Source organism: Ovis aries, chromosome 13 (genome assembly GCF_016772045.2).
Source record: "Ovis aries strain OAR_USU_Benz2616 breed Rambouillet chromosome 13, ARS-UI_Ramb_v3.0, whole genome shotgun sequence".
NCBI classification, from domain to species: Eukaryota; Metazoa; Chordata; class Mammalia; order Artiodactyla; family Bovidae; genus Ovis; species Ovis aries.
The window spans coordinates 72,844,764-72,870,374 of NC_056066.1; the positions used below are offsets into that span (position 1 = coordinate 72,844,764).

The 25,611-nt window shown below is 46.6% G+C and overlaps 1 protein-coding gene across 3 annotated transcripts; it reads left to right on the forward strand.

Annotated features, from left to right (window-relative positions):
* The first annotated feature begins 6,202 nt into the window (after positions 1 to 6,202).
* TTPAL (alpha tocopherol transfer protein like) lies at positions 6,203 to 25,008 on the forward strand. Of its 3 annotated transcripts, XM_004014585.5 has the most exons (5): positions 6,203 to 6,318; positions 10,661 to 11,120; positions 14,411 to 14,604; positions 16,242 to 16,352; positions 18,848 to 25,008. In XM_004014585.5, the coding sequence occupies exons 2-5, from the start codon at positions 10,676 to 10,678 to the stop codon at positions 19,124 to 19,126; spliced, it is 1,029 nt and encodes a 342-aa protein (XP_004014634.1). In that variant the 5' UTR covers positions 6,203 to 6,318; positions 10,661 to 10,675; the 3' UTR covers positions 19,127 to 25,008. The 3 variants fall into 3 exon arrangements, 2 of the variants coding, with proteins under 2 accessions (XP_004014634.1, XP_060253790.1); XR_009596128.1 differs by lacking the exon at positions 18,848 to 25,008 and having other exon boundaries at positions 14,411 to 15,563; positions 16,242 to 16,353; XM_060397807.1 differs by lacking the exon at positions 18,848 to 25,008 and having other exon boundaries at positions 10,009 to 11,120; positions 14,411 to 17,016.
* Positions 25,009 to 25,611: the final 603 nt, after the last annotated feature.

The following is a 25,611-nucleotide window of genomic DNA, read 5'->3' on the forward strand; positions in this document are numbered from 1 at the left end:
CTGACCTGAGTATAGGTTTCTCAAGAGGCAGGTTAGGTGGTCTGGTATTCCCATCTCTTTCAGAATTTTCCACAGTTTATTGTGATCCACACAGTCAAAGGCTTTGGTATAGTCAATAAAGCAGAAATAGATGATTTTCTGGAACTCTCTTGCTTTTTCGATCATCCAGCAGATGTTGGCAATTTAATCTCTGGTTCCTCTGCCTTTTCTAAAACCAGCTTGAACATCTGGGAGTTCACAGTTCACGTATTGCTGAAGCCTGGCTTAGAGAATTTTGAGCATTACTTTACTAGCATGTGAGATGAATGCAATTGTGCAGTAGTTTGAGCATTCTTTGGCATTGCCTTTCTTTGGGATTGGAATGAAAACTGACATTTTCCAGTCCTGTGGCCACTGCTGAGTTTTCCCAAGTTGCTGGCATATTGAGTGCAATACTTTCATAGCATCATCTTTGACAATTTGAAATAGCTCAACTGGAATTCCATCACCTCCACTAGCTTTGTTCATAGTGATGCTTTCTAAGGCCCACTTGACTTCACATTCCAGGATGTCTGGCTTTAGGCGAGTGATCACACCATTGTGATTATCTGGGTCATGAAGATCTTTTTTGTACAGTTCTTCTGTGTATTTTTGCCACCTCTTCTTAATATCTTCTGCTTCTGTTAGGTCCATACTATTTCTGTCCCTTATAGAGCTCATCTTTGCATGAAATGTTCCCTTGGTATCTCTAATTTTCTTGAAGAGATCTCTAATCTTTCCCATTCTGTTGTTTTCCTCTATTTCTTTGCATTGATCACTGAGGAAGGCTTTCTTGTCTCTCCTTGCTATTCTTTGGAACTCTGCATTCAAGTGGGTATATCCGTCCTTTTCTCCTTTGCTTTTCGCTTCCCTTATTTCCACAGCTATTTGTAAGGCCTCCTCAGACAGCCATTTTGCTTTTTTGCATTTCTTTTCCATGGGGATGGTCTTGATCCCTGTCTCTTGTACAATGTGATGGACCTCTATCCATAGTTCATCAGGCACTCTGTCCATCAGATCTAGTCCCTTAAATCTATTTCTCATTTCCACTGTATAATCATAAGGGATTTGATTTAGGTCATACCTGAATGGTCTAGCGGTTTTCCCTACTTTCTTCAATTTAAGTCTGAATTTGGCAATAAGGAGTTCATGATCTGAGCCACAGTCAGCTCCCGGTCTTGTTTAATTTCACAAAAAGATGCTTTTCTTAATCTATTATTAGGTTACTTGGTGGTAGAATTCATATTGGAAAGGCATTATACTTTTTCAATTCCATCTTCAGAAGATAAGCAATTCGTGTTTTTGCCAAATATTATGAACTCAGGTACTGAAGCATATTTGATGTTTCAGTTAACGGCAAGTATTGTCTTTGTTGCAGCTGAAATTGTCCCATCTTCAGGTTGATTTCCAAGTCCTTTGGATGTGACCCTAGGGCCTTTGATAGCTTCCTTATTATCTGATATGACAAGACATTCCAGGCTTATCTTGCATATTTCCTACTGCTGATCTGGAATCAGCAGTTTCTCTAGGAGGTCCTTATATTTTTTTAAAGAGAAAATAGGCTTTCAAGACTAGAATCTGAGTGGTAGGTACTGCTAGATTAGTCATTGTTTCTGTGCTATTTTAGTGGCTAGAACTAAATATTTATATATATACAAATATTTATAAACATATAGATACATGTACACACATATGTATATTTTATGTACGTATATTGTTGTTGTTTGTTTAGTCACTAAGTCGTGTCCAGCTCTTTTTGAAACCCCATGGCTACAGCCCACCAGGGTCCTCTGTCCATGGGATTTTCCAGGCAAGAATACTGGAGTGGGTTGCCATTCTTTCTCCAGGGGATCTTCCTGACCCAGGGATCAAACCCATGTCTCCTGCATTGGCAAACAGATTCTTTACCAGCCACCTGGGAGGCCCATGTATGTCTATACACATATACATAAATATGCTTTCTGCGTATCATTAAGAAAAACTATGGCCTGTTCTCTGAGATTTTCTGGCTCCGTTTCCCATCCCTATCTTCATCTAGTCCTTCTGCTTTTTTTTGATTCCCTTCCCAATAGTTTCTCTCCAACACAGGGCCTGCCCTGGAAGAACTGGTGGCTATTTCAAGAACTCAGAGAAGGGTCTTTCCTGGTGGTCCAGAGCCTAAGACTCCACACTCCCAGTTCAGGGGGCCTGGGTTGGCTCCCTGGTTCAGGGAACTAGATTCTACAAGCTGTAACTAAGTGTTTGCATGCCACAACTAAAGATCCCATGTGATGCAGCAAAAATCGAAGATCTCGTGTGCCGCAACTGAGATCCAGAGCCACCAAATTAATAAACATTAAAAAGTCAGAATTTAGGTTGAGGGTTTCCCTGGTGGCTCAATGGTAAAGAATCCACCAGCCAATGCAGAAGATATGAGTTTGAAGATGCCAAAGGGAGATGTGGGTTGGGAAGATCCCCTGGAGAAGGAAATGGCAACATACTCCAGTATTCTGACTTGGGAAATCCCATGGACAGAGAGTCCCTGGCAGACTACAGTCCATGGGGTCGCAGGCGTCTCGAAGATTAGGACACGACTTAGTGACTAAACAACAACAACAGAATTTAGGTTATTACAAAAAAATACTGAGGCTGGTTCTAGATCGTCTGAGTTTATTTTAGAATCACGTGCCTTGAAAACAAACAGGCTCCTCCAGCACACATTCGACGTCCGGCTTTTTTCTTCAGAGACTGGAGGAGGTTTAGAGGGCAGGATATTTAGAGTCCTTCAAACCAAGATGCAGGGCAAGCTGTCCCCCCTCCAGTGATCTTTCTGTTCTCGAGTGGGGTGGTCATTATCAATCAACAGATATTTCATGATTCAATGTATCAGAATTCTGCATATGCCATCCCACTGAAGTCTCCCAAGAACCCCTTACACAAGGAACACCACCTATCATTTCACACATGAAGAAATGGACCTTCTCAAGGAGTAGTTCAAAGTCCATTACGTCTGAGGATCCAAGGCAGAAACTCAGAAGACAGAAGCTCAGTTCCCAACTCAATCACAAACTCATCATGCGTGGCCACAGGCAATTCCTTCTCCTTCTCTAAGCCTGTTTCCCATCTTGTAAAAATAAAGAGGCAAGAGAAGGAGGAGGCACAAGAGGCAAGAGTGGGACAAGACTGAGCGACGAGGTACCCACACCTCTCCTCCTGCTGGCAGTATCTGGGATGGCAACCTGGACTCGCCGCCACCATGGTCTGGGCCGAGGAGAGGGGTTTATCCCAAATGCCTAGTACAACATGGTTTGGACAGGGTCGTCCCTTGCACTTTGTCACAAGAGCTGCTATTTGTAAAAAAACACTTCCTATTTGCCCAACCTGGGCCAAGGTGTTTCCTCTCACGAACTTATTTAATCAGCATTTTGCCTTTGGAAATTTGATCGACTTGGCCAAAGTCACACAGCTGGGAATAGAGATGCCAGACCGTGATAGGCTTAATATTGGCCCCCCTAAAGACACGCTTGTGCTAGTCTCTGGAACTTGTGAATATCTTACCTGGTATGGTAAAAGGAACTTTGCAGATGTGATTAAGGATCTTGAGATGGGAGACATCTCATCAGTTCAGTCGCTCAGTTGTGTCCGACTCTTTGCGACCCCATGGACTGCAGCACATAAGGCTTCCCTGTCCATCACCAACTCCCCAGAACTTGCTCAAACTCATGTCCATCGAGTCGGTGATGCCATCCAACCATCTCATCCTCTGTCGTCCCCTTCTCCTCCTGCCTTCGATCTTGCCCAGATGTAGCGTATGGGGCTTTCCAGGTGGCACAGTGGTAAAGAATCCACCTGCCAATGCAGGAGATGCAAGAGATGCAGGTTCAGTCCTTGGGTTGGGAAGATTTTCTGAAGTAGGAAAAGGCAACCCACTCTAGTATTCTTGCCTGGGAAATTCCATGGGCAGAGGAGCCTGGTGGGCTATAGTCCATGGGGTCACAAACTGTCAGACACGACTCAGCTTGCACATGTGCGTGCACACACACACACACACACACACACACACACTTAAAAATTAGTCAAGAGGGTAGGTCATCCTTGGTAGCTCAGACAGTAAAGCGTCTGCCTACAATGCGGGAGACCTGGGTTCGATCCCTGGGTCAGGAAGATTCCCTGGAGAAGGCAATGGCAACCCCCACTCCAGTATTCATACCTGGAAAGTCCCATGGACCGAGGAGCCTGGTAGGCTACAGTCCATGGGGTCACAAAGAGTCGGACACGACTGAGCGACTTCACTTTCACTTTTCATATGTTAAATATTGTTACCAGAAGAAAAATTTTTTTAAAATATTTTTAAAGAGGCAGGCAGGAAGATCAGAGTCAGCAATAGATGTGACACCAGAAGTAAAGGTTGAAGTGATTCAAGAAGAGCTATGGAATGCTAGCAGCCTCTGGGAGCTAAAGAGGCAAGAAGATGCATTACCACCCCCCAACCCAATCCCTTCAGCCCACGCCAGGCAAAGTCACCAGAGAGAATACAACCCTGACAATACCTTGACTTTAGACTTTCTGACCTGCAGAACTATAAGGGAATACATTTGTGTCATTTCAAGCCAGTAAGTTTGTAATAATTTTTGATAGCAGCAATAGTAAACTAAAACATAGATTAAGGGAAACAAACAAACAAACAAAAAACATAGGACACCCAGGAATTCCCTGGCAGTCCAGTGGCTGGGACTTCATGCTCTTATTACTGAGTGGCAGGGGAACTAACAGAACTAAAGGGGCTTCCCCTGGGGCTCAGCGGTAAAGAATCCACCTGGAATGCAGGAGACTCAGGTAGACCCGGATTCGATCTCTGGATGGAGAAGTGTATGGCAACCCACTCTAGTATTTTCGCCTGGAGAATCCCATGGACAGAGGTTTGTGATGGGCTGAAGTCCATAGGGTCGCACAGAGATGGACACAAGTGAAGCAACTGAACATAAACGCGCAGGGAACTAAAAACCCACATGCTGTGTGGCATGGCCCCCAAAATAATTTTTTAATTAAAAAAAAAAAACGCAGGATGCCCAGTGAAATTTGAATTTCTGATAGACAACAATTTTTATAAGTACACCCCCAAAATTGCATACTTAAAAAGAAATTCTTGTTTGTATGAAGATATTCAACTTTAATTGAGCCTTCTGGACTTTATCCCAGAAGTGGTAGTCAGAGCAGGAACGAAAACGCTGAACTCCCAAGATCCTTGCGCCCTGCTCCCAGCCCATTTAACATCTAGCAGAAACTTCTGTGTTCTTCTGGGCCACCTATGTCAGTTCCCATCTCCCTGGGATTCCTCTTGCTCCAGGGGTAAGAAAGGGGCTAGATTGTTTAAAGCCATCTCCTAGATACTGCTTTGGGCTCTTGAGTCCTCCTGGACCACACAATTTCTCCCCCCAAAGCGTTTCACTGTCTTTACCAGGACATCAGTATTATTCTGCTTGAAAGAGGGACCTAGGATATTGTCTCAAAAAACTGTACAAAATATATGGGCGGGGAGGTGGAGGGCGCTGAGGATTTTAATGGACTGCGGTCAGAAGGCTAGTAAAGCCTTTTTGAGGTTACCATTTTCTGAAACGGACTTCATGAACACCAAAGCAGGAAGCAAAGAACTACTGAATCAAGATTCCAGAGCAAGAATCATGTTACAAATGAGGGAAAGGAGGCCTAAGGAGGAAGACTCCTTAGGAGGAAGACTTGAGGAGACAAGTTCAAAGTCACTTGGCTAAAGACAGACAGATGTCGGTCCCTGTATTGTAGTTTTAACTTTTGGAGCAGCCAGTCCTGGCGGCAGCTCTGGAATTCTGAAATGCTAACCCTGAGGTCTAGGTTTGAAGCCCTATACTTCATTGGTTGACTCCGTTTCCCTTTCATAAAATAGCAGGATTCCGTTTCAGAATCTAATGAGGTGACGAATGTAATACACCAGATAACATAGTTAATATATTCTTGGCAAACGGCAGCTCCTTTCCTTCCTTCTCGAGTCCTCAGCTTTCCCAGCTATGCCACCGAAACCTGTGCCTCGAAGCCACCCTCTCCCCAGGTTCAGGAACCCACGGCGCGGTTTCGGCCACCGGGTGGGGACTCGATGCTTGCCTGTCAAGGAAAGGTCGCACATGCGCACTCACGGGGGCGGGGCCCCGCCTTCCCACGCTCTGTGTACGTCACTTCCGGCGCGAGCGGCCGGGCCGGCTGGGCAGGGAGTGCGGGTCGGTTCTGTGCGCGCTGCCGGACGAGGCTCCCGCCGCCGATTGACCCGCGCTCCGCCCCGTAGCCGGGCCGGTGAGTGCCCACGAGCCCGTGTGCCCGAGGGACCGGGGAGAGGGACCCCCGAGAGGGAGGGGTGACCGGAAGTGGGGTACCCGCGTAGGGAGAGACCCCAAGAAACGGGGACCCCTGGGGAAGGGGTGACAACCGGAAGTGGGGGGCCTTGGAGGGTTGTCGACGGGGCGTGGGGGCTCTTGGGGCTCCAGGAACGGTGGATTCCTGACTTCTCCTTGGGGGAGGGTGGGGAGGAAGGTGATGCTCGAAAAATGTTAGGCTCCAAGTGAGGAAGGTTCTCGGCTTCCTCCTAACAAATGGTGTTTGCACCCATCTATATGCCCACCCATCGATTCCTTCACCAGACTAACCGAGTCGTGCTCTGTATTCGATACCGCCAGGGCCCTGGAGATTAAACTGGAAGCTCTAGGTGCAGCGTGGAGCCCAGTGTGGGGCTGGACACGTCTTTGCTCTGCCTCACTCGATGGGTACCCTTGGGCCCTTAACCTCTCTCATCCACTGTTATTTACAGAGCACCGTCATGGTCCAAGCACTGGGGAGAGCAATGAATGTGAGAGGCAATTTGTCTGCTCCCATGAAATTCACATTCTAGTGTGCAGATTCCCCCTTGGTGAAATAGTAACAGTATTAGTGTTCTCACCAAAATATTGTGAAGATTAAACGAGAGATGGATGTAAAGTGCTTATCATAGTGCTCCATACATGATAAAGCATGCATGAACATGTTATCTCTTGTCATCATTCCACTGAGTTAAATTTCATAAAGCAAGCAATTATATTGAACATTGCTGTGTGCCCAGCACTTCTAAGCATAGTGCCTGCCACAGGTGATCAGTAGTTATTTGATAAATGAATAGATGGGTAAAACTGACTCCAGAAGAGTTTCGGATAAACACACATGACACTGGACTGCAGTTTCTAAAAGAGAAATAGGAACCGAGTGCTGTGGGACACTGGAGTTACCCTGGAGAAGTGAAGGAAGGCTTCATAGAGGAGGTGACTTTGAAGCTAGGCCTGTTTGGAAACAAATGAAGAAACTCCCAGAGGTATCAGAAATGCATGAGGTGTTCATTAGTTTGATCATTTGTTTTGACTGACATTTAGAGGAGCGTTGAGAGGAGGAAAGGTGGGAGTGGGACTTGGAGTGTAGGTCTGTAGTGCATGGACATTACAGTCGGTTTTCTGGCTAAGTAATGGATCGGAATTACGGGCATCTGTTGGCGACTCCCAAGAAAACAGAGCCCAGGGTGGGGCCTGTGAACCATGATTGTTGATCTCTTCCTCACCCAGCATACCTCTGCCAAGCAGATTAAACGCACTCAAAAAATATTTATGCAGCGCAGGCTATGTGTCTGACACCCTGTTAAGTGCTGTGTTTATGGTGATAAACAAGACAGTTGTGGATATTGCACACAAATTGCCTAGGATTGCCACAGCGAGTGAAGTGCTATGCCATAGAGTTCCTGCAGGAGGCGCCGGGTGCTCCTAAACTGACCGGAGTCCGAGAGAGACGTCTTCCCTGCTTCAAAGCCGGTCATCCCTGACCTGGCTTTCAGTGGCCTCTAAATGGTCTCTTTGCTGCTGTCCTCATCGTCTTACAGCCATCCTCTTACATTCTCGAGACAACCCAGTGATCCTTTTAAAATCTAAATCCGATCATGTCACTCTACTCAAAACCCTCCAAAGTCAGAGTAACTAAGCTCTTACTGGCCTACAAAGCCCAGTACCAGTTGGGACCCCAGTTCCTCTCTAAATCCATCTGCTAATACTCTCCGCCTTGTGCTTTTGGCTCTTGCCATACTTGTCTCCTCCCTATTCCTTGATAAAGCCAGGCATGGTCCTGCCTCAGGCTTTGCACTTTCCTCCCCCGACAGACCTACATGGCTTGCTCCCTGATCTCCTTCATCTTTGCACACATGTCACTTGATCAGGGTGCAGACTTCCCTGATCACCTTACTTAAAACTGCACCTCCTATCTCCAGGTATATCCAGCCCCCTTACCAGCAACCCCCTTGCCTGCAAGTCCCTTGCCTGCTTTATTTCTCTCCATAGCCCTTATCATCTTCTAGTAGACTATACAATTTATCTTGCTTATATTCTGTCTCCCTAATGAAAATGTAAGCTCAGTGAAGGCAGGATTTTTTCTTTGCTCACTGCTGTATCCCCCAGTGCCTAGTCAAGAGCCTGGTACCTATTAAGTGCTTGGTATCTGTTGAATGCATGAAGTGACATCTAATGGGGTGAATTGGTATTGGCTAGAGGCACTGAAGGAAGAGCCTGCTAGTCAGAGAAAACAGGATGTGCAAAGACAAGAAAACCACCTTTGGGAGAAAGTGAAAGAAGCTGGGTAGGGCTGGAGGTTAGCACACAAGTGACAGTGTGGCCAGACCTAAGATTTGGAGGAGGTGGCCTGGTCACTGTGGCTGCTGTGGCCTGTGGGGAAGACTGGCTACGCACAGAGGCCCCGAAATGACCCCTGCCTGCCTTGTTGAGCTCAGAATGGGGGAAGAATGACAGCCCCTGGACAGACGAGCTTGGGCTTCAGAACTGGGCAACCTTGCTGGGACTTTATTCCTGGAACATCTAAGGCAGCTATGTTGGTTTCTTTGGTTTTGGTTTTCCATTTAATAAGTGTGTTAGTTCAGCTCTTCTAAGAAACAGACACTAGGGTGAGATTACAGATGGAAGACATTTAATGGTGGCAGCACATAAAAGGGAGGGGAAACTGGAGAAATCAGGGAGAGCTTCAGACAGCTATGTGAGCCTGGTCCCTGTGCAGGAGGTTTGGGCAAGAAGTCTTGGACTGCAGTAAAGACTCGGCCAGGCTGATAGGGGATCCTCAAGGTTAAAGTTGCCTGTTTGAGGAGTCCTATGTTTCACTAATTCATTGGCTGGAGACAGTCTGGGAAGTGTACATCCACTGGGTGGTGGATCCAGAGGGACAGAGCTGGGAACACCCATCAGTTAGGTTCCACCCCCGCAGGAGATCTGATCAGTTTTACAGCCGCCATGCCAAGTCATGTGTGGGTATGGTAAAAAAATTTTAAAGGACAGTGAAGAGTCTCCTTTTCTCTTAAATGTTCAGTGTCTGGTTCTGTTGCTTAAAGGGAACCATGGTTAACAGTTTTCTTGTACTTTTCTTCCAAAAATTTTAGGTGCATTCACAAGTATATATTTTTAAAATATAAATACAAGTCTTTCTTTTCATACTTTCCTGCAACCTGCTTTCTTTTTCCTTAACATGTCCGGGCATGTGGTAATATTATTTAACTAGTCTCCAACAAGGAGATGGAGGTAAAGTATTTTCAGTCTTTTGCCATTACAGTTAATACTTGCAATGATCATCCATATTTAACAAACACATATAAATACATAGAAATGGACGGTTGGGCCAAAGCATATTTCTTTATTTGAAGTATAGCCAGTTTATAATGTTTCAGGTATATAGCAGAGTGATACAGTTATACATATGTATTCCGATTCTTTTCCAGTACAGGGTATTATAGGATACTGAATATAGTCCTTGTAGACCTTATTGATTATCTGTCTTACATATAGCAGTGTGTATCTCTTAATCACAAATTCCTAATTTATCCCTCCTATCTTTCCCCCTTTGGTAACCATAAGTTGGTTTTCTACGTCTGTGAGTCTGTTTTGTAAATAAGTTCATTTGTGTCCCTTTTTTTTTTAGATTCCACATGTAAATGATACCATATGACATCCATCCATGCCATGGAATCTTGATAACTATTGACACACTGCCCTAAAGAGGCTATGTCAATTCATTCTCCCAACAACAACAAGCCCATCAGAATCCCTGTTTTGTATTTTTGCTAATCTGAGATTCAAAGGTGTTTTAGTTTCCATTTCTTTAATTACCAGTAAGGTCAAGCACCTGTTCATACCTCTGTGAGCATGGGGGGTGTGTGTGTGTGTGTGTGTGTGTGATGATCATACCTCTGTGAGCAAGGGATGTGTATCCTGCTGGAGCAAGGTGTGTGTGTGTGTGCTGAGGGGTGCTGGAGCAAGGGGTGTGTGTGTGTGTGTGTGTGTGTGTGTGTGTGTGTGAGGATGAGGGGTGCTGGAGCAAGGGTGTGTGTGTGTGTGTGTGTGTGTGTGTGTGTGTGACTAGGGATGTGTGTATCCTGCTGGAGCTGCCCCGGGGCTGGGCTGGACTGGACCAGACTGTGGTTCAGATACTCCTCCAGGAGAGAACCACTGTTCTGAGGACTTCGGCTTGACGACAGCATCTCTGCCCCCCTCCCTCACGCTGCTCAGGGGTTTGGAGTGACCGATGCCAGTGCCGGGCTTTCTCAGCATCAGGCAGGGCTTCTGATTCGCAGGGATCCTGGGAGCTAATGTCAGAAGAAAGTGACTCGCTGAGAACCAGCCCTTCCGCGGCCTCGCTTTCGGAAAATGAGCTGCCGCCGCCTTCTGCCCCCGCCGGCTACGTGTGCTCGCTGACCGAGGACCTGGTGGCCAAAGCCAGGGAGGAGCTGCAGGAGAAGCCGGAATGGAGGCTCCGCGACGTGCAGGCTCTGCGGGACATGGTGCGCAAGGAGTGCCCCAACCTGAGCACCTCGCTGGAGGACGCCTTCCTGCTGCGCTTCCTCCGCGCCCGCAAGTTTGACTATGACCGGGCCCTGCAGCTGCTCGTCAACTACCACAGCTGCCGGAGAAGCTGGCCCGAAGTCTTCAACAACCTGCGGCCTTCCGCCTTGAAGGAAGTCCTGGCCTCCGGCTTCCTCACGGTGCTGCCGCACACCGACCCCAGGGGCTGCCACGTCCTCTGCCTCCGCCCAGGTACGGTGCTCGCTGGGGGCGCGGGGGAGGGATGGGCGTGGGTGCAGTTTGGGATGTGTCTGCCCAGGGCGCTCTGTGTGCGCGTGTGTGTGTGTGTGTGTGTGTGTGTGTGTGTGTCTGTCTGTCTGTCTATATGTCTGCCTTATTCCCTTTTGTCCCCTCCTGGCCTTAGTCAAGGCTCGTGTGTGTGTGTGTGTGTGTGTGTGTGTGTGTGTGTGTGTGTGTGTCTATATGTCTGCCTTATTCCCTTTTGTCCCCTCCTGGCCTTAATCAAGACTCCTCTGTGTGTGTGTGTTGTGTGTGTGTGTGTGTGTGTGTCTGTTTTTCTGTCTGTCTGCCTTATTCCCTTTTGTCCCCTCCTGGCCTTAGTCAAGGCTCTTTTGACCACAGGAGAACAGAACCCTGCTCTACTGACTTAAGACAAAGGGAGGATGTAGTCTAAGCAGCCGGGAGCACAGCACCAGAGAGCTGAGGGAGCACAATGCTCGCCAGTCGGGAGCTAGACCCAGAATCCTTCCTCAGAGGACAGGAGCCGAGACCACCGTTCTCCTGTCTCTGCTTCTGACGGTTTGTCAGTCTGTGTGTCCCCCTGGGCCACGTTTTCTGCTGCCCTTTGCACGTCTCCTACGCACGTCTGTCCGAGTACTGGCTTTTGATCCCTCTGTACACCCCTCAGCTCCCAGGTTTACCTGGCCACCCAACTAAGTTCCTTCAGTGCAGATTCCAGATTTCTAGGGTCGGGAATCTGGTGAGCTTAGAAAGCAACCCTGGTCATCAGGTCTGAGCAGGGCTTCCAGGACACCCCGACTCCCACCCTGTCACTCCTTAGTGAGCAGGTGAGGTACAGGTATCAGTGTCTGCCTGCCTCCTCTGACTTCTCCCCCCGCCCCTCTGCTTTGTGAAGTCAGTGAAAAGCTTCACTTCAGATGCACTTCTCCATCTCAGCAGTGCATGATGGTAACTGAAACGCCTGACATTTCCTTGGTGCAGTAGTTTGCAGTGGGGGTAGTTTTCTCCCTGTTCCCTCCCCCACCAAAGTATCAGAAGCGCCAGAGAAGACTTTTTGGTTAACAGAGAGACCAAGGGGTCCTGGAACTCAAGCATTCTGATTCTCTGTCTTCTCCTTCTTCCCTGACCCTGAATACATAGTACACTCAGGAGAGTTCTCTGCTCTTCCCCTGCCTCAATATTTTCCATCAGAGCCGAGCTGAGAGCAAATGTGAAAGTAAGATGGCTGTGTTCTTCTTCCCAAACATGCCAGGAACATGAGAACCTGCTGGCCACCCTTTCTGCTCCTGTGCAAATACTTCTTGACAGGACAGCTGATGGGGAGTGGAACCCTCCCTCTGCCTTGAGACCCCACGTTACCATTTCCTTTAGTCATTTACCAAAGCTTGCTGGGAGACCAGCCTTTTCTATGTACCAGGCACAGTGTTAACTGCTTTACCTGCTGCTTTAGGTGTTTACCAAAATTAGGAGGTGTTCATATTAAAACAGGGCTTCCCAGGTGACTCAGTGGTAAAGAGTCTGCCTGCCAATGCAGGAGACACGGGTTCCACCCCTGGGTTGGGAAGATCCCCTGGAAGAGGAAACAGCAATCCAATCCAGTAGTCTCTTCTGGAAAATTCCATGAACAGAGAAGCCTGGCAAGCTGCTGTCCATGGGTTGCAAAGAACTGGACATGGCTGAGCAACAGAGCATGCATGCATGCATTTTACAATAAACAAGGTGGTCGAGCAGTCAGGGCACCAGGAAACCTAGAAACCAGTCGACGGGAGTTTCTGCTGCTCCTCTGTACTCAACTCATATGAATATTACAAAACAATCAGATGTTACCACACTGGTTTTGCCTCTTTGCTTGCGTGGTTTCAACTCTTAGCTCCTGAGATGGATTTTTACCCCCCACATGTCTGGAGCAGGTTTGAACACCTCCCCACCAACTCATCATTTTAGCAGGAGGCAGACAGACTTTTGTTCTCAACTACCTCCCCTGGTGGCTCAGCTGGTAAAGAATCTGCCTGCAATGTGGGGGACCTGTGTTTGATCCCTAGGTTGGGAAGATCCCCTGGAGAAGGGAACCGCTATCCACTCTGGTATTCTGGCCTGGAGAATTTCATGGATTGTATAGTTCATGGGGTTGCAAAGAGTCGGACACGACTGAACAACTTTACCTTCACTTCAGTGTGAAAGCTGGAAGGTGTTGGGTTTGCCTTTTTGTAAGCTCTTTTGAGACATACGTGATTGAAAAGGATGACAGCCAGTCTGTAGAAGCAGGTTTAATTGGCAGCACTACAAACAGCAAGCTGGCACAATTTTTGGACAAAGGTTTTTTTGTATAGAAATTTTGCACATGTCACAAATCGCACTGGGGACAATCCAGTGGAGTTTTATCTTTCTGAGATAAAAGAGACACACATATCTTGGTGGGATTTTCTTGAGAATAGTAGTTAACACTCAAAAGTTGTCATTCTCATCTTTTCCCCAAAGAGAGAAAGACTCCTCAATCATATGGGGAGCATCAAGGGAGCAACCAGCCTGGAAAGGGGAGTTTGTTCAAGCTACACCATTGGGAACCCATCTGCATCTCTGCTGTCCTTGGTCTGGGCTTCATCCTCGGACCAGCTCTTGCCTCATGGGTCCCTGGGTCTCAGGCTCCCAGCCTCACCACTACAAGAGAGAAGAGAGATCTTCTCTTTCCGAAGGGCCCAGGTCCTTTGGGGCCAAGAATTGAGTCCCTGTGCTTCTGCTTGACCTCACTTGGATTACTTGCTGTGGCCAGGAGGATACTGTGCCCACACTGGCCAAGCTCACCTCTGGACCCAGGAGTGAAGTCACTTTACACACTCAGTATGGCTAGCATGGGAAGAAGTAGTTCCCCCAAGGAAGATGAGGGTGGTCTTACAAAGATAAGGGCATTTATGATGGCAGAAGGCGTGCATGTCCATTAAGGCAAGCATTATCATCCCATTCTACTTAGGAGGAGACGTAGGCCCAGAATGAGGAGAAAACTTGCCCAAGGTCACACAGCTAGGAAGATTCAAACCCCCAGGTGCGTCTGACTTCAGAGCTCACGATTTCATCTTCAACACTCAATTGCTTTTCCATTTCAGAATGTGCTGCTATGTTTGGAGTCAAGAAGCATCAGCTCCCACTTAAAGATCTAAATAGTCATGCCAGTAGAATTCTTTTCCATTTTTAAGCAACGGTTTAGGAAGGAGATAAATCCTGGCCTATCTGATTACGTGTGTGTATTCATTTCTGTAACATACTGTCCATCTTTACGAACTTAGACAGGTGGATCCCGAGCAACTACCCAATTACGGAAAACATCCGAGCCATATACCTGACATTAGAGAAACTCATTCAGTCTGAAGAAACCCAGGTGAATGGAATTGTAATTCTTGCAGACTACAAAGGAGTGAGCTTATCAAAGGCATCTCATTTTGGCCCTTTTATAGCCAAAAAGGTGATTGGCATCCTTCAGGTATGGCTCCTATCTGTCATGTACCTGTCCTGTGGCTGTTTGTCTTTCCCAGGGCCCTGTCTACCTCCAATTCCACTTAATACACAAACCCCATCTCCCACGCCTCCCCACAGTCAGGACAATACAAAAGCATTATGGGAAGAAATGTTAAAGTCCGTTCACCACTCATTCTCATTAAGGTCTCCAGTAGTTACTGGGCAAAATCAATTTTAGGACAAGAGCCCAAAAACCAGAGAAATGCTTTATGCTTTTTTTGTTTGTTTGTTTGGGGGGTTTTTTTAGCCCCGAAGACAGAGAAATTCTCGACAAATGGAACTGAGACATTTCTGCTGAGGTGATGGAGTCTCTCCTTTTTTCTGTAGTATCTGGGCACAGGGAACCCTGCTGGGCTGTTTGGGTCAGATACTTTTCACACCTCATGTTGTGCATTTCAGAACAAGTCTCTGGCAACCATAAAGTTCCTCATGCGTCTGCAGTGTGTGAGATGGTTTGCACATGCCAAGTGCTTATTTTTTTAATTGAAGTATATAGTTGATTTACAGTATGATGTTAGTTTAAGGTGTACAGCAGAATGATTCAGTATTTTTCTAGATTATGCTCCATTAAAAGTTATTACAAAATAATGACTATAATTCCCTGTGCTGTCCAATATATCGTTGTTGCTGCAAAGCACACTTACAGTCATGGTAAGCCATTCAATCCTTCAGGGAATCCTCTGAGACATACAAGGTAAGAGTTATCTTTCCTTGTTGATAGAAGAGGAAACCTTCAGGATGTAATCTGGCAGCCTGGACCCGTGTTCATCAGACCCAGTCGATGGGGTACTGTCTCCTGTGAGCTGTGGGGCACCAGTGATCCCACGATTCTCCCCCATCAAATTCCACGGTGTTTGAGCCTGTCTTGCGCACCAGGCTGATTATTTAAACATTTAAATGTCACTTCCAGTCATTATCAGAAATGTGAGTTCTGGCGTGGAGGTAATACTCGGGCTTCCCTTAGCTTCCACTCTTCTTTGCTTTTGCCAAATATTGTGCAGATTCAAATGTCAGGATAATGCATCAATCAGTGGTTTTCTAGTCCTGTAAGATGGTCTGGGGGACAAAAAATGTTCCAGGGTTAAATGTGTTTGGGAAATACAGCATAGCATGCCCCTTTCTTGTGAATTTCAACATAAACATTTGCATACTGAAAGCCTGACCGGTCCCGCAGTTAAGGAAACCTGTTTGACTGTATTTAGTCTACTATTTCTCAAACTCAGTTGTTTACCAGAGAACCCTTTTTGCATCACACGCTAGTAACATTCTGAGAAATACACTTTGGGCAACACTGATCTAGAAGGCCTGATATTTGTTAGATCCATCCACACAGGCTCAGACTGCTTTTTTGCCCTAAGAAGGGCAGCTATGCACCTGCTTGCCTAACCCTTTCCTAAGCCAGCTCTGGGTCCTTAGATAGACTCTTTACCTGAGACTCTTTGCCTCTTCCTGTCTAGCCCTGACTTGGGCTGTCTTTGAAGAGACTGGGAGAATCAGACCAGACTGATGTTGGGGCTAAAAATGGGGAAGGCAGGCTGTGGTAACTAACAGTTTTCAGATTCTAACATCGGGATTCTAACATTCCCTTCCCTTCCCCGACAGGACGGTTTCCCCATTCGGATCAAAGCAGTCCATGTAGTGAATGAACCTCGAATATTTAAAGGTATTTTTGCCATCATAAAACCATTTCTGAAGGAGAAGATAGCAAACAGAGTAAGTGATGATCCTGTCAACGATACTTTTTTTTATGCTTCCTTTTCTGTGACATCTCTAAATTTATTGCAACAACTATAAACGTAGCTTTTTTTTTTTTAAGATTTACGTATTTATTATGTTTTGTTTCACTGGGTCTTCATTGCTGTGCGTGGTCTTCTCATTGCAGTGGCTTCTCTCGTTGCAGAGCACAGGCTCCACGCACATGGGCTCAGCAGCTGTGGCTCCCGTGGGCTCTAGAGTGCTGGTTCCGTAGCTGGGCCACACTTAGTTGCTCCACAGCACATGGGATCTTCCCGGATCAGGAAGCGAACCCATGGCCTCTTCATTAGCAGACAGATTCTTAACCACTAGGCCACCGGAGAAGCCCAGTTTATTTTTCTTGCCTGGGACTACTCAGTTGGAAAGTACAGGGTTTCAGATAAAATAAGTGAACAGTCTTTTCTCTGAGGGGAAGATGAAATTAATGGGAAAATAATACTTGACTGTAGAGAGAGCAGACCCAGGGTTGTTTTTGTAGGAGCATCTCTGCTCCGTGATCATTTAGGCTTTTTAATATCCTGGCCTGGGCGTTGTGAACCAACATCATATTTTATGTATGAGGACATGGCAAAGGGTGGGCATTGGGCAGGCTATTAAAAAGAGTCCTGGAAATTTCTGACTGTAGCTCCTTGTGCTTTAAAATTGTTGTTTGTGTGTTTGTCGCTCAGTCGTATCCAACTTTTTGAGATCCCATGGACTGTAGGGCTCCTACAGTGGGAGCTGCCAGGCTCTTCTGTGCATGGGATTCTCCAGGCAAGAATACTGGAGTGGGCAGCCATTGCCTTCTCCAGGGGGTCTTCCTCACCCAGGGATCGAACCCAGGTCTCCTGCATTGCAGGCAGATTCTTTACCATCCAAGCTATAGGAATGTCCCTATAGCTTAAATTGTTGTTTAAGCCTTTCCATTTACTTTGTCTTACTGCGTGAAGTTTATAGAGTAAATCAAGGTTTATGAGATCTGTGAGTTTATAGTTTAATTTTTATGTTAGAGAGGATAGGTGACACTTTAAAAAGACAGTCTGGGGACTTCTCTGGTGGTCTAGGAATTAGGACTCTGAACTTTCACTCCAGGGGACCTGGGTTCGATCCCTGGTTGGGGAGCTAAGATTCTGCAAACCTCAAGGTGCAGCCAAAAAAAAAAAAGATAGTCCTCCTCTGACCCTGAAGAGCCAGTGATCTTTTAAACTTTCCGAGGACCATGACTGAAATGTGATGGGTGGTATTTTTCTCCTTCTTTCTTAGGCCTAGGAAAATGGTTATGGTCACTCACATACTCTTCAATTTTGTTCTCACTTTCAAAGAGGAAATGTACCGTGTCATTTGTGAGGGAGGGAACTTGAAATCCAGATTCCCAGGCCCTTTCCCCAAAGATTTCTACTCATCGGTTCAGGGGTAGAGCCCAGGAACCTGTGCTTTTAAGACTTCCTTAGGTGATTCTGATGCAGTTAGGATTGAGGACCTCTCGGTGTGGCCTCCCACCCTGGGTTTGAACCCATGTTGCTTCCTGGAGCTTCTGTTTGGAACCTGCTTTTACCAAAGCAGTCTTTGGATGAGGTCTTTTACATCTATGAAATGACCTTACTGGTGTCCAATAATCTGTTCAATTGGTCCATTGTATGTTAATCCATCCGCTCAAAAATATTTTTTGATCAGCTTTGTGCAGGTATGGTCTCAATGAACAAAACAGACCAAAATCTCCACCCCCAAGAAGCTTACATTCTAGAGAGACAGACAGTGAGTTATGTCTGTTATCTAGGATGAGAATGTGCTAATGCTATGGAGAAAATAAAGCAGAGAAAGGAGACAGCAGGTTCTGGAAGGAGAGGAGTGGTAGTATTCCATGGGATAGTCAGAGGTGGTGTCATTGAGAAGTTGGTGTTTGAGCAAAGACGTGAATGCAATGAGGGAGTGAGCCTTGCAGGGATCTGGGGGACTCTGAGCGGGGCGGGGGGTGGGGGAAGCAGGCCTAGAGGAGCAGTAGTGGGGCGTGGGAGGAATGGGAGGCAGAGGTGTAACGGGCCAGACCGTGTGGGCCATCATGTGGACTCTGGCGTTTAGTCTGCGTCAGATGGGTGCACTGAAGTCCGCACGTTTTAGAGGAGTGACTTGATCTGACTTACGTTGAAGAGCGCTTAGGTTGTGGTGGGACAAGGGTGTAAACACAGAACGGAGGAAGATGTTCTGAGAATCCAGGTAAGAAGGGATGGTGAACCGGTCCCCCTAGGGTAGCAGGGAAGTGCCAGAATGCTGGAGGTATTTTGAAGGACCAGCTAACAGGATACAGGGTGTGAGGAAAAGAGGATGAAGGGTCCTCAAGCTTTTCACAGCACTGGAAGAGTGGAGATGCCATCAACTGTTCCTTTATTCATTCAACAGACGTGTGTTTGAGCACCTTCCAGTAAAGGTTACTGAGTAACCCAAGGACTTGTGTGCTTTCCTTTCATTTTCTGTAGTTTTTCCTTCACGGGTCTGACCTGAACTCTCTCCATACAAACCTTCCAAGAAACATCCTCCCCAGGGAATACGGGGGCACGGCTGGAGAGCTGGACATCACCGCCTGGAATGCGGTGCTGCTGGCCTCAGAGGAGGACTTCGTGAGGGAGTTCTGCCAGCCGGGCCCTCCCTGTGACAGCATCCTGGGCCAGGCCCTGCCACCCGAGGGGCTGAGCTCAGAGGCTCCCTGTGATGACTCCATGCGGGCCGTGAAATCGCAGCTGTACTCCTGCTACTAGCCAGTCTCCCGCGAACGTCACCATCTTTACAACCTTTCCTTCTTTCTTCGGAGAGGCCCAAGGAGGATTCGAGGTGCCAGGGATTGTCTTGCTCCTTGGAACGGAACTGCAGCATGGGGGAAAAGCCTGGAGAGCTCTGAGCCACAGGGTGAGGTTTGGGTAGCTTGAATGACTCTGGAAGACATGGAGAAAGTCCCCCAGCAATTCCAAAATATTTGGAATCCCAGTGTGCAGCCATGAACATGGAAGCCGTGTCTGGTAATTACAGAGCTCAAAGCAAGAAAAATCAGGACCAACGTCACTTTGATCCCACATTCCAGGAGAAAACCCCGACTGGCCAGGCAGAGCATTCCTGTGAGACGATTTGACCACGCCTGCCAGGGGGCCACATGTAAGATGGTGAGATGATCTTGAAAGAGACTATAGACCTCTCTCATCTCGAAAGTCTGAGGGTCTGGAAAGCACCTTCACTGAATCATGCAAGAGGACAGAAGCAGCACCTCCTGATCAAACTCGGGAACCAGGGACCTTATGTACCCTTGGGATTCATGGGTTGAATCTTGCAATAGAACTTTAAAGTTTTCCCGAACCCATTAAGCCTTAGTCCTGGTTCTCAAAAGAATCATACATGATCCTAGACGCACATGAGTTTACTCAACCAAGAAGCCTGGATGTCAGTCCTGTGTAGCTAAAAGAATTCTGGCCTAAGAATTATGAGACCTGGGCCCCAGCCTTAGATGTGTTTCTCTGGACAGGACACACGAGCCTCTGTGGGCCTCCAGCCTTCTCATCTGTAAAATGAGGCTGAATGAAGTGATGATGAGGGCCCTTTTGTCTACTAACGGGGCTCTGCGATTTGGTTATTTATTGAATGTTAGACATTGGTTTTCTGCCTAGAAAGAGCACTCTCTAGAAACCAGTGGTTGGATTCTGTATTTTTGTGGTTTGCATGGGCCTTCCCAAGAGGGATGCGTCATTGTTTTGGCCCTGTCTTTAACGAAATGAGTGGACTCAGCAATACCCATTTTCCTTTCACAGGGAGGGTTAAACTTGAAAATGATGGCCTTTGTGAAGGCAGATGCGATGCCCATGATCTTGGGTGAATTCCTTCCAACTCGGAGACTCTGGTTTATATTTTAAACTTGGCAATGGTAAAGGGTTAAATTAATTGGCATTCTTAAAATTTGGCCTCTGGAAATAAGGGCAAGTTATTCTGGGACACCTGCACCCCAACCCACCTGAGTTTCTATCTCTCATGTCCTGCATTTTAGCACTTTAGACCCTTCCTGTCAAGAACTTAGCCTTAGCCCAAGCATCAAATTAGGTGGTTCATCTGATGGCTTTTGACCTATTTCCTTTCATTCATTCCAATGCAAACTGTGGTGTTGAAAAGTGACAAGTACCACGCATTGTGTGTGTTACCCTCTCTGTGCACTTGTTAGAGCGCAGCAGGCAAACTGAAAGACTCAGTTAGGACTAGAACAGTCCTCTGACATGTAAAGGCCAATCAGTTGTTCATAAGCTATTTCTCTCTCTCTAGCACTTTTTTAAATGTCTGGAGAAGTTGTTGGTGGAAATGACTTACCTCATTCGTGCCAATTCTAGGAAGAACTGTCTTCACCATAGAAACTAACCTTGGATGCTCTAAGGACCTGGCTGGGTGGGAGGTGTCAAAATACACACCCCGGCTGCCTCTAGTCCCGTCTAGACAGTGCCATGACAATGATGGTGTGACCACCATTGCTGGAAAGGTCTAAATGGGACAAGTGGGATGGCTGTAGTAATGAGTTCAGAACCCAACTGCCTGGGAGAACTGGTCACAGGTTTTCTTAGGTCCCAAAGAGGACAAAGATTAAAAGACAAACAACAAACAAAAAAACAATTAAAAAACAAACAGCCCCACCAAATTTCCAAGGCTTAAACTGTGCATTGCATTCCTGGCCAGTTGCCTTTGTCCATGTGTCTTAACGTGGGGACGGCCAAGCTCATCTCCAGAAATTTCTCAAAGACCAGGAAGGGGTGTCACCCATTTCCCAGACCTTCCCGGTTAGATCAAGGAGCTGTTTCGTTCAGCTTCCGAAAGGAGTCAAAGCCAAGGGTTGTCTACCTTCTGGAGGTGCTGGAGCTGCTGTGTTTTATGTTGGCTCCAGGGAGAGCAAGTGGTTTTGGCACTTCAGGAGGTTTGGTCCGAGCTGCGAAAGCAGGACCTCCCTGGGTGAAAAACATGGGGGTCTCTGCCTGACTTCTCTTTACGGCTGCCTCTGCAGGGCAGGGGAATGACCACAGGGGCACCCTGGGAGTTTCACTCAGCACTGGGGGGACAGTGACGGAGCAAGTAACTGAACACCAGGAGAACTGAGTGTTTTACTTAAGGGAAAAGTTCTGACTCATTTCAGACACCTGAAAAGGAACGTTTCCTGCAATTCAGGGCTATGTGCTGTACGCAAAGGAAAGAAATAGTAAACCAGGAGACCCAAGTTCCAGCTTTACTTTGCCATGTGGCCTTGGTCAGCTGCTGAACAATCCCTAAATCATCCTATGATGAAGAGTGTCTACACTTGAGAGCCCTGAACCCTCTGTTCCTGGCATCGGAGGATTTGTTCTCCCCCGCCCACCCCACCCCCGCCATCTGAATGACTCTTTAGGCAGTTTAGGTCTGAATGAACTGACATCTAATGCTTCCAAATGAGTCTGTAAGCTTGGGTAATGGGGTGGGGGAGTTCTTCCTTCTCTTTTATACAGAATTCTGGAAAATTGTGCTTCTTCCTGGAATTCTGTTCTTTCATGGCCAGAGGCTGGGAGTAATCTACAGAAATAGCCAAAAGTACAACCCTGGCTTCCCCTCTTGAGTTTCTGATTTTCTGTTGGCAAAGGTGGCCTCAGCTCCCTAGTACTTCATCCTGCTTTCACAAGGAGCAGCCTATCTTTCCTTCAGTCAGTTCAGTCGCTCAGTCGTGTCCAACTCTTTGTTACTCCATGAACCACAGCACGCCAGGCTTCCCTGTCTTTCACCAACTCCAAGAGCTTGCTCAAACTCATGTCCATTGCATCGGTGATGCCATCCAACCATCTCATCCTCTGTCATCCCCTTCTCCTCCCGCCTTCAATCTTTCCCAGCATTGGGGTCTTTTCCAAGGAGTCAGTTCTTCGCATCAGGTGGCCAAAGTATTGGAGTTTGAACTTCAGCATCCGTCCTTCCAATGAATATTCAGGACTGATCTCCTTTATGACTGGCTGGTTTGATCTCCTTGCAGTCCAAGGGACTCTCAAGAATCTTCTCCAACACCACCAAAACAAAAGCATCAATTCTTTGGCGTGCAGCTTTCTTTATAGTCCAACTCTCACATCCATACGTATGGAAAACTACAGCTTTGACTAGACGGACCTTTGTTGGCAGAGTAATGTCTCTGCTTTTTAATATGCTGTCTAGGTTGGTCATAGCTTTTCTTCCAAGGAGCAAGCGTCTTTTAATTTCATGGCTGCAGTCACCATCTGCAGTGATTTTGGAGCCCAGATAGAGTCTCACTGTTTCCATTGTTTCCCCATCTGTTTGCCATGAAGTGATGGGACCAGATGCCATGATCTTAATTTTTTGAATGCTGAGTTTTAAGCCAACTTTTTCACTTTCTTCTTTCACTTTCATCAAGAGGCTCTTTAGTTCTTTTTCGCTTTCTGCCATAAGGGTGGTGTCATCTGCATATCTGAGGCTATTGCTATTTCTCCCGGCAGTCTTGATTCCAGCTTCTTTTTCCTCCAGCCCAGCATTTCTCATGATGTACTCTGCATATAAGTTAAATAAACAGGGTGACAATATACAGCCTTGATGTACTTCTTCCCCGATTTGGAACTAGTCTGTTGTTCCATGTCCAGTTCTAACTGTTGTTTCTTGACCTACATACAGATTTCTCAGGAGGCAGGTAAGGTGGTCTGTTATTCCCATCTCTTCAATTTTCCACAGTTTCTTGTGGGTCACACAGAAAAAGGCTTTGGCGTAGTTCTCTTGCTTTTTCGATGATCCAGCGGATGTTGGCAATTTGATCTCGGGTTCCTCTGCCTTTTCTAAATCCAGCTTGAACATCTGGAAGTTCATGGTTCACATACTTTGAAGCCTGGCTTGGAGAATTTTGAGCATTACTTTGCTAACGTGTGAGATGAGTTCAATTGTGTGGCATTGCCTTTCTCTGGGATTGGAAGGAAAACTGACCTTTTCCAGTCCTGTGGCCACTGCTGAGTTTTCCAAATTTGCTGGCATATTCAGTGCAGCACTTTCACAGCATCATCTTTCAGGATTTGAAATAGCTCAACTGGAATTCTATCACCTCTACTAGCTTTGTTCATAGTGATGCTTCCTAAGGCCCATTTGACTTCACATTCCAGGATGTCTGGCTCTAGGTGAGTGATCACACCATCATGGCTATCTGGCTCATGAAGATCTTTTTTTTTGTACAGTTCTGTGTATTCTTGCCACCTCGTCTTAATATCTTCTGCTTCTGTCAGGTCCATACCAATTCTGTCCTTTATTGTGCCCATGTTTGCATGAAGTGTTCCCTTGGTATCTCTAATTTTCTTGAAGAGATCTCTAGTCTTTCCCATTCTATTGTTTTCCCCTATTTCTTTGCCTTGATCACTGAGGAAGGCTTTCTTAGCTCTCCTTGCTGTTGTTTGGAACTCTGCATTCAAATGGGTGTATCTTTCCTTTTCTCCTTTGCCTTTAGCGTCTCTTCTTTTCTCAGCTATGTGTAAGGCCTCCTCAGACAGCCGTTTTGCCTGTTTGCATTTATTTTTCTTGGGGATGGTCTCGATCACTGCCTCCTGTACAATGTCACGAACCTGACACTGCTCAATGTCATGAGCCTGTCCTTAAGAGCTTTACAAACATTTCAGTTCACAAGATACTACATTTTTGCCAGAAAGAGAGTCAGGGTAATAAGAGATATTTTCCCTGAATTCCTGTGAGATGTTGAGCCTTTCAGAAATCTCCCTGGGTAGGCAGTTACTTTAAATGCCATCTGATTCTCAGATCAGTTATGGGGTCGCTTTTTCATTTGGGTAGCCAAAAGCTATGGTACTGTTGTGGTATTATCATAATACCTCACTTTAAGGTTTTCCTTTGAAACCACTTCTTTCATTTAGGAAGTAAAATGTCCGCTAAGCTAATGATGTGTGGCTGTCCTGTGGCATGAGAGGTGTGGAAATCGCAAACAGAAAACATGGCAACTGTTCAGGAAAGATGTCTAGTCCCACTAGACATCTGAAAAGCCACACTTTTCATTGAGGTCTGTGAGTTTTGTAAATCTCGAATAAATTCCCTTCTGCTCTCCTGACACAGAAATGGCTTGAAATACAAGTAATATATAATGTCAGAGTCAGGTATTCTTCCTTCATAGTGCTTGCTCCATGCGAAGGCCCAGGGTGATTTGTGAATAGCCTTGCTAGTGACTGTTCTGCTCTTTGCCAATTAGCCACTTGTCCTTTCATCTCACTGGGCACCATGTTTAGTTGGGCAGTTAAGTAGCTGCCATCCACTGGGATTCCTATGGATATGCCTTGACCTCTTGGCATATCAGGTGGAAACCTGTTATAATACTTGAAAGTTCTCTGGGGCCAAGAGCCTCTGACACTGACTCTGAAGGGGTTGGAGATGGACTAATTGTGACCAGATCGGGGCATCATTTCAGCCACTGGTTGCCTTCCTCGCTTCAAACTGAAATTCAGTTTGGCTTCAAGTATAGGGACACGTGGTGGTGGAGTCATCTACTTCAGTGTTTGTTTTGACCAAAAGTTTATTTTTCTAGTGCATTTTCTAAGTCAAAATGGTGAAAACATGTAATTTTAGTATGCATGACTGGGTCTTAAATAATAAAAAATCTCTGTAAGGCTGAGTGTGTGTGGAGTTCTTTTGTGACTATGGCAGTTTGGGTAAAGATTCTAAGTGTTTTATTTTTCATGGCCAGGGCTTCCAGCTGGTAAAGAATCCACATGCAATGTGGGAGACCTGGGTTCGGTCCCTGGGTCAGGAAGATCCCCTGGAGAAGGGAAAGACTACCCACTCCAGTGTTCTAGCCTGGAGAACTCCATGGGCTGAATAGTCCATGGCGTCACAAAGAGTTGGACACAACTCAGTGCCTTTCACTCCCTCACAGTGACCTGGGGAGAGCCTCTCACCTGCTGAGGCCGGAAGCGGGCGCTGTGGCAGCACGTGCATTTTCAAGGCAGCAGGCCAGCTGCCTCTGGAGATCAGGTGTGGTGAGAGGACACCAGTGTGAAGAAAGAAGTGGAGCGAGATGTCCACAGTGATACAGAGGGCCACTCGCGAGGCCCAGGTATACTTCCCAGACTGGCCTTGAACCCCGATAGCTAACAGTCCCTGAGTGCTCTTGTGGGCTGTGCATCCATCTTGTTGAGCGCTTCATGTACAAAATGTCATTTCATCTTCAAGCACCCTTAATGAAATAGTATTATTGTCCCTGGAGGAGAAGTAAGGT